Source organism: Elgaria multicarinata, chromosome 2 (assembly GCF_023053635.1).
Source record: "Elgaria multicarinata webbii isolate HBS135686 ecotype San Diego chromosome 2, rElgMul1.1.pri, whole genome shotgun sequence".
Lineage (NCBI taxonomy): Eukaryota > Metazoa > Chordata > Lepidosauria > Squamata > Anguidae > Elgaria > Elgaria multicarinata.
Window position 1 is genome coordinate 9,286,627 of NC_086172.1, and position 12,297 is coordinate 9,298,923.

At 40.7% G+C, this 12,297-nt stretch overlaps 2 protein-coding genes across 2 annotated transcripts in view; both read left to right on the forward strand.

Annotated features, from left to right (window-relative positions):
• Positions 1-12,297, forward strand: part of ACTR2 (actin related protein 2) — a 351,444-nt gene that overhangs the window by 149,421 nt on the left and 189,726 nt on the right. The window lies entirely within an intron of this gene.
• Positions 1-12,297, forward strand: part of SLC1A4 (solute carrier family 1 member 4) — a 38,351-nt gene that overhangs the window by 1,066 nt on the left and 24,988 nt on the right. The window contains exon 2 of the mRNA XM_063115992.1: positions 11,408-11,450. Within this exon, the coding sequence (XP_062972062.1) occupies positions 11,408-11,450 (43 nt within the window). The remainder of the gene's footprint in view (positions 1-11,407; positions 11,451-12,297) is intronic.

Consider the following 12,297-nt stretch of genomic DNA (forward strand, 5'->3'; position numbering starts at 1 on the left):
GTCAGAAGTCTCAAGTGACCAATACCATACAGGAACAAGCTCTTCAAGAAGTGTTACATAGTCAAAAATCCATTTAGACGAAAGAAGCATTTTGTTTTCATGATCACTCCAGAGAATGATGGAATTATTGGGCACCTTAAAGACTAACAGATGTATTGTGGCATAAAAAGTTTAATTGGAGCCCACTTCATCAGATGCAGTTGGCAGATAGCTATAAGCATACACAGATATAGAGAAAAATATGTAAACAGAGGGACCAGAAGGCCATGAAATTCACAAGGTATAGCCTGCAACATTTCTATGCAGAGCCCAAATATGTGATGATTCACATGTGAATGGTCACTCTATTTACCTTGTAACCGCTTCAAAACTCTTTGTAAGAACCTTACAGACTGTACTTTGTATATTTAATTTCCCCCCTCTATACCTCTGCGTGTGAATATGTGTGTACAAATGGATGGATAGATATAGAATAGCTGCTAACTGAGGATGACACTTCATTTATGTGACAAAATCCACTGGGCCCTTGAAAACATGCCACAATTAATCTGTTAGTTTTTAAGGGGGATATTTGCTGCAAAGGATTTTTAACTTACTTTTGCAAAATATGTTATGCTTATATGCTGCTCTTACATGGGTGTGCTCCTATCCAGGTTGCTGATGAGATCTAGACCTAATTAGTACTTTAATAGCTTGCTTAATATTCATTAATCACACTCAAATTGCGGAGACTATAATAGACTGCTTAGAGACTGCTTTGGGGATATTTATTTATTTATTGCATTGCTATACCACCCAATAGCCGATATGAACACCAATAGCGAATACTTTGGCCACGTGTACACAGGTGAATTTGTATCACTAGTAAACTCTGAGAAAAATGCAAAACATGTCTGAGAAAGTTGAGGGAACAGCTTACCTATTTCAACACAAATTATTTTGGTAACTATACCAGTGTTTTCATTGGGGCTCATTGTACTGTTCATTTAAAAAAAAAAAAAGAGAATAATGAAAATGTAAATAGGTTTTACAGTACATTGCACAAAGGGTAGTTTGAACTTATTCATTCAAAGATGTGTTGTACTTTTCTGCAAAGAAGGAAACTGTGCAGTCTTCGAAAACCTCTTTAAAAGGGTTTTTTAAAAGTCTTTAATTTAAAAAAGAAAAATGGTCATGAAATAGTGGGATATTAAGCAATATAACCTTTCATTGCCTTTAACTATCTATACACAGCTGTTCTGCTCCCATGGTTGAATGGTGCAGCAAGAGAGAACTCAGCCTTGAAGACATTTAAACCTTAGAAAAAGATAAGAGGAGCTGAGAAGCAATTATAGATTATCACAAGTGAATGATGTTGCATCATCCAGTGACCATGACAACAATCATGTATCATTTTACATAGCAGTCTCAAAAGCAACGAAAGCATGATTTGGAGGGAGTGCTGCTTTCCCTCAGGAACAGAATATTGTAGGTGTAATGTTGGGAATGTGCAACAGAAATGCTCCTTTGAGAAAAGGTTCCGGATCAGCTTTCTGCTGCTTTACATTTTCTGGAAAGGCCCTTCTGCTTTACAGGACTCCCGAAATGGTGCTTGACTGTGGAAGCAGAACAGCCTTTACTTTCTTAGCGCTCAAATGGAGGGGGAAAGACTTCAGTTTGCGTAAATTGACTATTGCCCATTTCACAAGACAAACAGACAGTGTCTGCTTGGAAAGAAGAAATACAAGTTTGGCTTTAAAATTAATTCTTATTCGGCTCTGTATTTCTGATGCCTATAATAATTTAGTGGCTAGCTGCATGTACGTTTTCTGAAGACATTCTAGTAAAAGGTGTTGGAGGAACACGGGGGCATTGGCAGTTACAATTGTTTCTTACGTTTAAAAACTGCCATGAATTGCATACATGGGGGCCAACAGTTGAGAGTTTTGACCAGTCCTCTGTACAAATGGGCATAGGCACAGGGCTAGCCAGGGCGGGGGGCACTTCAACAGTTTGGCAGTTACTGTCATTCTAGTTCCAAAGCAAGAAACTTAAAAAAGATGTTTGTCAACTTTCTACTTCGCATATTCTTTAGGATAAGCAAATTAGGCATATTTTTTTCTACTGAGTTCCTTTCATGGCTTATCTCTGTTGTGGCAGAACGGCCTACGAAAGGCGTTGTCTTTCAGGCTGAGAGCTGCAGCTGCTTCAGTCATGTTATTTCCTAACTGCTTTGGGGACAGACTAGACACACTATGAGAGAGGCAGGATTGGATCTCTCAGTGTCTTTGTGGGGTGGTACTAAAAGCGGGCTCGTGCTGCCTGCCTCATGTTCTGTTAGAACGCCTAGTTCCTATTTAAGGCAAAATGCTCTTTGTTGGAAATAAATCTAAACTCAAAAGTTACAGGCAGTGGTTTCAAACTCTGAGCTCAAGGAAAAGGTTGTCAGCTCTGGCTTTGCACAAAGCATTGCATGGTTAATTTAAGGCACCGTGTTCCCTGAACTTCCATAAGTATGCTTATGTTTCAAAGGGCTTTAGGTCCTTCAGGTTTAGTCATGGGCCCAATCAATAACCCTTATTTACATACTCAGTGAAGTGCCCAGGCCTATTAGTCACACTTCCATATATAGCTGCCTTCCCCAACCATGGAACCCACCAGATGTTTTTGACTACAGCACCCATCAACATCAACCAGCATGGCTGTTTTGGCTGAGTTTGATGGGAGTTGTAGTCTAACACATGGAGGGCACCAGGGTGGGGAAGGCTAATATACACTGTCTTACCTCTGATGGTACTTGGGGTGTTTTGCTTGCAACAAAGTCCAAAGTCCAGTCTGCTTATGTCAGTGCTCTTGTCTACTTGGCTATTAATGATATGATGAAACTATGGCAAGAACGGGCTCTTTCCCTCTTGTTTTAATTGTTTCTCTAAGAACTAAATTGATTGAAGCTGAGAACTAGACATTTTCATTGCCAGCTAGATATCTTTAGTAAAGGCAACTCCTTACCGGAAACAGTTCACAAAACACAATGCTCAATGTGTTGTCTGTGCACTGAAAAATTAAGAAATAAGAGCCATGCTGGATCAGAGCAAGGGTCTATCCAGTCCAGCACTTTGTTCACACAGTGGCCAACAAGCTGTTGACCAGAAACCCACAAGCAGGTGCAGCAGCACCTTACCGCCCATATTCCCCTAACAAATGTGTATATAGGTTTACTGCCTTGGATACTAGAGGATGCACATAGCCCTCAGGGCTAGTAGCTATTGATAGCCTTCTCCTCCAGGAAATTATCCAACCCCCTTTTAAAGCCATCGAAATTGGTGGCCATCACTACATCTTGTGGTAGTGAATCCCATAATTTAGCTATGCGCTGTGTGAAGAAGTCCTTCCTTTTATTTGATCTCCCACCAATCAGCTTCATTGGATTATCATTATCTGTTGCCCGGGGGTGGGGCAGGGAAACTGCTGTTACTTCACATATTTTGGTGTATTATTTGTTATTTTGGAAGAGAAGCGGCAGTGACGTGGGGCTGCTGTTTTCAGAGACAGTCATGCAACTCTTGTACCTCTAGTTCAGCCTACCCCAACCTGGTGCTCTCCAGGGCCACAGCTAGACCTAAGGTTTATCCTGGGATCATCCAGGGTTCACCCCTGCCTGAGCACTGGATCCCCTGTGTGGCACCTAGATGAACAGGTTTGACCCCTGGACAATCCAGGGATAAACCTTAGGTCTAGCTATGGCCCAAGTGTGTTGGACTATGCTGGGATGTGTAGCTCAAAACATCTAGAGAGTACCAGGTTAGGGAAGGTTGGTCTAGTTCCAGCTGGACAGTTTTGGAATTGCTTCTTGTGTCTGTGTCCCCGAGTTGTGAATTGGGGCATAGCGATTTATACTGACAAAGTCATGTCAAAGTTTAAGACTGTAACCCTAAACATGCTTGCTAAGGAGTAGACCCCATTGAACACAGTAGGACTTACGTCTGAATAAATAACCATGCATAGAACTGCACTGTTAAACATCATAACGAAATAGAATGTCTTTGGTGAGTTCTGCCTGTGCAGTCAGCGCAAATCAGGGTGGATTTGATTTAAATCAATTTGATTTAAATCACTACTCAGAAAGACTCAATTTAGTCATGTGACTCCCCCCCAAGTTCACTCTATTCATTGATTTTTTTTAAACTTAGCACTTAAGAGGTAAGCGGTTGATTCTGTGTACATAGATTTGCAAAGGAACAATGGGACTGTGATCTCTGCAGACAGTTTTGAGAACTGTAAAACCAAGCATCTGTGATAATCTAGATAGAAAAATTGCCCAATAATCTTACAGAAACCTCTGGAAGAGCATGGCATTCTGAATGGAATTCATTTACCAAAAAATTTAAACATTGCATGAATATACAGCGTCATGCTACATCATTAAAAACTAATCCTTATTTCATGATGAATAACCTTTGGACTATAATGTCTTAAATAGAAAACTATCTTTAGATAGATTTTCCTCAAAAAGCATTTTTTAAAATCAAAAAAATCCGATTTAAATAAAAAAAATCTGATTAAAATTTTTACAAATCTGATTTTTTTGATATTTTTTTTTAAAAAATCATTGATTTTTATCCACCTTGGTGCAAATAGACTTTTAGTACCATTTTACGATTTAACATTTTTTAACCCCTCCCAGCAAGTATTGTCCACTCAAAGTAGAAGGGGATGGTGTCTTTGAAAACATTAGTGCTAAGCTTTTGTAGGGGAAGGGAGGTTCATGGGCTTCAAGTCCCCCCCCCCAAGAAATCCTTAATTAACAAATACTATCAATTTTGAAAGAAGTTAGATCTTCAAGTAAAAATTTTATACAAACACACACACACTCAGGATTTGATGGAGACTTTGAAATTTTATACAAACACACACACATTCAGGATTTGATGGAGACTTTGAAATTGTATGACTCACATTCATATTTGCCAGAACTGCATTTGCTTGATCCAGAACAGTCAACAAATAGTTTGTGGCTTACTATGATATTTTCCCACCTAACCTATTAAGGTCAGTGGCTGACATGAGCTAAAACACAACTTGCTAAATGCTAGAGATCTACAGAGTTGCTGTGGTATAGCATTACATTGTTTTCAATAGCAATATGTAGCAACACTCTCTGACTTGGAGAATAATGTGGTGTGGGACCTCTGTGTGGACAGTTCATCAGTTCTAAACATGTTATGTGCAGCCCAGTGTCAGATTTACTCAAGCTGAACAAGGTGTCCGCACTTGTAGTTTAGTGCAGCTTTAGATACCTGGCAATTGAAATATGTGGAGTGCGGCTTGCATTTGTATGCATTGCAATCAGACACGGTTTGGTTTAGCAGCCAAAAAGCTAAGAATGCCTTGCTGTGAAGAGGTCACGTGCTATACTCCCTGGTTAACAAGTGACTTTTAATGAGAGGCATGTTTTTAATTGGACAGGGATTGAAGGGCCAGCAACTTTAGGTCAACTCACTGATTTAGTCCCAAAACCTGAGTCAAGGGCAAAAAAAACACTTTAATCCTCTCATTGTAGCATGAAAAGCAACAGAAGCTTTGACAGAATCCATCCCTATGTTATTATGCACCTTGATACAACAAAGTGTTGGCAAATAGCTGTGAAGCATAAATGGAGCTTTGCTGTTCAGAGTTCACGCAATGCTGAAGGAGGTTTGCTTGAAAGAACCTTATGTAGCAGATCCTTGAGATCTGGTATGATGTTGTGTGGGAGTGGATTGAGACTCCAGTTGACCATGCTTAAAATGTACTGTTCCTGTTTCACATAGGAGCAATGTGGTACATTGCAATTCCTGTCTCTCTTTCATCCAAAGTGGATGAAACGACACTGCAGAGCAGATATGGCTTTAAGATTAGGCATTGGGCAGGGTTCGACATGAGCAGTAATATAAATTACATTGCACTAACGTAGGTAAATTGCACTCTAGTGCAATGGGAATAATGTTAGCTGGTGCGACAGGTTTCCCCAGAACACTTGTTGCACCATCTATTGGTGTTACATGAGAGGTCCTTATGCTAGCACAATGTAATTTACATTAGCACTGTTTTCACCATGGATATCACACTTTATGTGTATTATGTGGTTTTATGAATGTTGATTTGGATACATACAGAAAAAAAGGCTAATAAGTGTCTTACATAGAAAGAAATAAGGTCAACCATGAATAGCACTTTGCTGATTTAACTTATTATTATATGTCTAGTTAGATTGCATGGAGGAAATATGCAAGTAGTCCCAATGATCTAATTGTACTTGTCTGGAATAAATCTGCAATATGCATTCATATGACATTTAAAAGAAAATGATACCTTTAAAGGTTTGAATGAATTCCCTTCATTTCCAGTGAAGCAGGGGTAAAGAAACAACAGAAAAACTGGAAGATACTGATAGGAGCAATTCTCTAGACAGTTGTGTACTTTAGCATATCCCAATGGCTGTGGGAAAGTTCATGCAGTGTGTATTGAAGAGCGAACTGGAGACTAGACAGCTTATCTGTGGTTTAGATAATGGCTCCTCCTTTTGTCATACCAAGTTTTCTGGTTCACTTTCTCTGGACTACAATAGACCCTGCAATTTTTTATTCCCACCACTGTTTAAAGATCTAATCTCAGATTTTCTTGCTGACCAACTGGAGCTGTTTGTTCTGTTGGTGTATTTTCTGTGTTGCGCCTGCTCTCAGTTGTGCGGTGTGCTCTGGATTATGTGGGCTGATCTGGAGGTGGGTTTGGTAGGGTGTATGTTTGTGAGATTCAGCTTTCCCCCTTTTTTTATTGTGAATATTGGCAAAATCTATCTACATATAAAATGCTTAGGTATGTTTCCGTAAAGGCTTCAGCTGATACAGGTTGCTAAGCGACAGTAACAACATGTAACGTCAGCTGATACAGGTTCCTAAGCCACTCGCCCGACTCCTCCGGGCTTTCCAAGGTAATCCTACCCACCTTTCTGCCTCTTTGCTCCCCCCCCCCACGAAGGGGGCAGCGCCACGGTCCGCAGCATGAGCGAGGCACGGCCAGGGCCCTTTGTGGCCGGGTAGGAGGCCGCTCGCCTCCTGCAAGCCGAGGCCCCGGCCTAATCTCATGCGAGCTGGGCGGGTGGCCCAAGGCTGACAGGAACCCCGGGGAGAGGGGAACACCTACTCCCCCTCCCCCGACCTCCCTGCCCCCCAGGTCTGCCAGACGGCGCTGTATCGGCGGCCTCCAAGCAGCCCGCGCCCCCTCGATGATGTTTAATTAATAAACTTTAAGATAGGCTACAACGGCATATGTTACGCTGGGTACAGCTAGTATAACAGAAAATACATTGTGAAAACGGGGAAAAACATACATTAAATATATAGGTTTATCAACAATTTCCATCATGTGTACTGTTCATTTAAAAAAAAGGGAGAGAGTTATACAAAGGTTTCAAGAAACACCAGTACTCAGGAGATAAGCGATTTTAAATTGTTATAAGAATTGCCTAAATGAAGGACTGGAATTAGTCCGAAATGCGTCAGCAATAATAAATGATTTCAGACACACAACTCCTGGTTCCACCCCTTGCCTTTGGCCTTTTTTTTTGCTCACTTGTTATCTGGGGTTTCCTTTCTCTTTCAGCTATTTAAGAAAAGCAGACCAGATATCCATGTATTTATCCACTTGCAAGTTATATAACACCCTTTCAAAAGTTGATAATGTTATTAAGTCCTCGATCCATTGCATTATGGCAGGTGTGAATTTGTCCTTCCAATGTGATAATATAAGTCTTTTGGCTGTCATAAGGGCTCTGAAGATCCATCTGCGCTGACCAGGTGTTAACTTCCAAGAAGCCGGTAGGTAATTTAGGAGGTCCCCCACATTGTTCCATATTATAGATCATTTCAATACAAAGTTCATCCTTATTATTGCCTCCTCCCAAAAAGGGGCAACTATGGTACATTGCCAAAACATATGAATTAAAGAAGCATTAGATGCATTACACCTCCAGCAGTTGTGCTTGTGAGATTCATCTTAATTCTGTAGCGAAGGGATTGACTGATAAGTAGCCTTTTTATCCCTTCCAATCTAAGGCCACAGCTAGACCTAAGGTTTATCCCAGGATCATCCCAGGTTCGTCCCTGCCTGAACACTGGATGCCCTGTGTGGCACTTAGATGAACAGGTTTGACCCCAGGACAATCCTGGGATAAACCTTAGGTCTAGCTACGGCCTAAGATTCTGTATGCTGCCTCCTTCATCTCACAACTCAAGGCAAACCAACAGGGGCTTTAACAGGAAGGCATATTTCGAAGAGGATTGATGACCATTCTGAGTTGTCTCTCTGTTGGATTTCATTTCTTCTCTCCCCTAGTCCTCCGTACTAGGCTGCACCATGATCCTCTGTGAGGAAGTCTTTGTACAGTGATGCTTCCTGCCATTATAGACATGTTCAAAGGGAATTTCTTAATGCTAACTGTCTCCCTGCTCAATATAACTTGGCTGCTGTATGACTCAGCTTTTGGTAGATTATGTGATTCTCTGGTGGCTGTTTTGTTGCATTCCCCCCGTCTTCTCAGGCATTTGGGAAGTGCCAGTACAGAGATCATAGAATAAAATAGTTGGAGAATTTGTTGTAGTCCATCGTCTAACCCCCCGCAGGAAATCCATAGTTAGAGCTTCACAACAGATGGCTTTGTATGAAGACCTCCAGTGATGGAGAACCCGCCACCTCTCTAGGTAATTGGTTAAATCGTTGAACATTCCTTACCATCAATAAGTTCCATTGAAATGTTCAGCTGAAAGCTACTCTCCTATAACTCAAGCCTGTTACATCTTGTACTGCCCTCTGGGACAGCAGAAAACAACCTATTGCCCTCTTCTGTTTGATAGCCCTTCAGGGATTCTGCACATCATTTGATGGCTAGGTGGATGAACCATACTTTATATGGCCATTTTGTTTTTCACATGCACACATGAACTTAAATCCCTAATGTGTATGTATACATGGTACACATAACTTATACTATTTATTTTAATTATTTCATTCTGGTTATACCCCACCCTCCATAAAAATCCCTAGGCCCTGAACAACAATGTTTAAACAACAAGAATAAAACAGCACTAAAATATAATAAACAAACACATAATAAAACTGATTAAACAGTCAACAGCGAGACTGATTGCAACTAACCACTTACAAATGCCTGGGAAAACAGATGGTTCTTAGTGTGATGCCAACATTTCAATAAAGTTGATTGCAGGAGTAGCACTTTGGGGAGGGTATTCTAAAGTCAGGTGCCACCACAGAGAAGGCCGTATCTCATGTCACCTCCACATTAGGCAACATTATGCTTCAGTTAATATAGAGTATAGCAAATTATCCAAAATATGAGCATTGCTATCATGGGAGTGTATAGGAGTTAATAAAATTGAGAGGATGAGTAAAAAAAAAAATCAATAACATTACTCTTCACTTGATCATTGGAATTGCACTTTATTAAGGAAATCTTTCACTGATTGGTCAAATGAGTTTTAATCCATTAAAACTGTACAAATTTGCACATGAATAAGATGAGAGTTCTGGAAGGGGAAAAGTATATTTTCTTGGGTTTAAAGCATGCATCTTCTAAGATGACACAATAAGTGTCATCTTAGAAGAGACAGTCTCTTCAGAGAGAGAAGGGGGGATGCTCCCTAAGTGGTGCTTGTCACTTGCCAGCCCACTGGGAAAGGTGGAATGGGAGTGTGTGTGTGTGTGTGTGAGAGAGAGAGAGAGGGTTGGGAGGGATGGGTTTACTGCTCTAAAACAGTTTACAACCGTTTTGACTACTGTTGGGGCCCATGACACACTCCATATATAGTTTTCAACCCATTTTCAAAGTGTTATATCCTGTTTGGTGTAGATCTGGCTGGTGACCACAAAGTGCCAAAGTGGTGGCACTTTGGCTCTGGCCCTGATCACTGCCAGTATGCAGCCCCTGAGAGATTATCTCCAAGGGAATGTGGCGCTCAACAACAACAAAAGATTCCCCATCGCTGGGCTAGGAGATGGTTAGAGAAAATGACTCCCTCACAGGGGCATGGTATGTATATGCGTTTTCTGTGAAAGGAAATGAAGGAAACAGTTTTCAGTTTTAGGAGAAAGACCTAGAAAGCTGAGTGTTGGGGCTTTGTTAATAGCATTTTACCTAGGGAGATCAGGCTTACCTTTGGGGCCAACCCTACTCACCCACTCTGAACCTGGCGGTCTGAGTTGGGGGTGACTAAGGAAGGCTCCCCTAACCCACAAGGGGCAGGTCCTGGGGAAGACGAATGGTGCAGCGCCTGCCCACGGGCCATGAATGGCTCACCCAACTAGAGGGACCTGTGAACAGGCCATGCTGGATGCCTGAAAGCCATGCTGAAAGCCATGCTTTCAACCCCCTTTGCAGATCGTTAAATAAATACGTGGCCCTGTTTAAACCCAGCTATTGTTGTCTGTCTCTTTATTTATCTACCTACGCACCACAAATACACTTATCATAAAATGTATACACACTGATGTTGCTTGTAGAAAATGCATAACATGTGGATGTCTTTCACGGCCTGATTGAGCATGAATGTCCATATGTTTGTGTGATGTCTGTATGTTTACTACGTGTGTGATGTCCATATGTAACTCTGGTCTTTCCTGCAACTCTGGTCTTTCCTGCAACAAGCAAGATTTGGGGAGTTTCCGTATGTAACTTTGGCTATTGGGCAATATAAAAATGTAATAAATAAATAAATAAATAAATAAAAATAACAGGAATTTCCGCCCCATGCATTCATGAGTGTGTATTTGTATTTATAAAATGAAGTAAGGAAAACAAATTTCTTTAGCATAACTCTGAAATTAGAACTATTTCCAAATCAAATTGCTCTCGTGCGGTTTACTCACATTTTTTCAACCATTGGTCATCTACCTTGGTAATCGGGATCCGTAGATTTCTGCAGCATTTTATTTATACTCAGGATTGCCTGTCTTTTATTATAATATGCAACTGTCTGTGAATCAATTAAGGTTCATATTCTGAGATGGAAACGAGGTTTATAGACCTCCTCTGAGTGGATCATATCATGTTTAGTTTTTTCTCTCTCTTTTCAAATGGATTTTAATGTAGGAAATGTCACATGACATTTGGAGAGAGTAGTCATTAATTCAACTAATTCATTAATAATGTTCTGCTATGGCATGTTCTGTAATGGCAAGCATGTCGGCTCAGGCCTAATAATATTGATGTAAAAACTGATTACATGGCATTGTGCCTTGTTAATGCCTTGTTAATGCTTTAATCCCGCTATAGCAATAATATTGTCCCAATGCAAAAATAAATAATTAAGTTTATAAGCTGATGTCAAATCCTAATCTTTGTTTTTTGTGTTTGGTTTCTTTTTCCCCCCTGCAGAAACTTATTTCCATCAAATCTCATTGTTGCAGCCTTTCGATCGGTAATGTCAATGCTCTTTTCTGCTCGCTTTGTTTGGACTGAGATTTCTGCAACATTTGTCAAAAAGATTTCTCACGGCCTATAAGGGGATTCAGTTGAGGATATACTTTTGCTAAAACATAATGGTGTATACCATGGGCTCATCTACACCAAGCAGGATATTCCACTATGAAAGCGGTATATAAAAGGCAGGAGCCACACTACTGCCTTATCGTGGTACTGAAGTGCACTGACAACTGTTGGGGCCCATTGACACATCTACACCAAGCAGGATATAGCACTATGAAAGTGGTATGAAAGTAGTATATGGTATGTGTCATGGGTCCCAACAGTTGTCAGTGCACTTCAATACCACTATAAAGCCATAGTGTGGCTCCTGCCTTTTATATACCGCTTTCATACCACTTTTATAGTGGAATATTTGCTTGATGTATTTGAGCCCCATGAGTGATGAAGGAAAGTGATAGCTTCCTTACTACTGTTTATGTACCAAAGACCACGGTACATAGGCCATAGTGTAGTTCTGATATATTGTACAGTTTCACTTAAGCAAGGCTTGGGGTGAGGGGGTTATGAGGAACACAGTGTGTGGGTTTGCACCATCATGGAGGGAAAATAAGCTAGTGTGGCTTATTTTCACTCCATGATCCTGCGAACTCTGTCATTGAATTTCAACATGCTGAAGACCGACTAATGGAAGAATTCCTTCCTGCTTGCTATGTGTCGTGTAGTCTCTTGACAACGAACTATACTCCACCCGTAGTGCAATAGTCTGACATTCTGAAGTTGGTATGAAGTATTGGGTGCCTGCTGAAGAATCTGTATTTTTCAAAATTATCTTTCTCCCT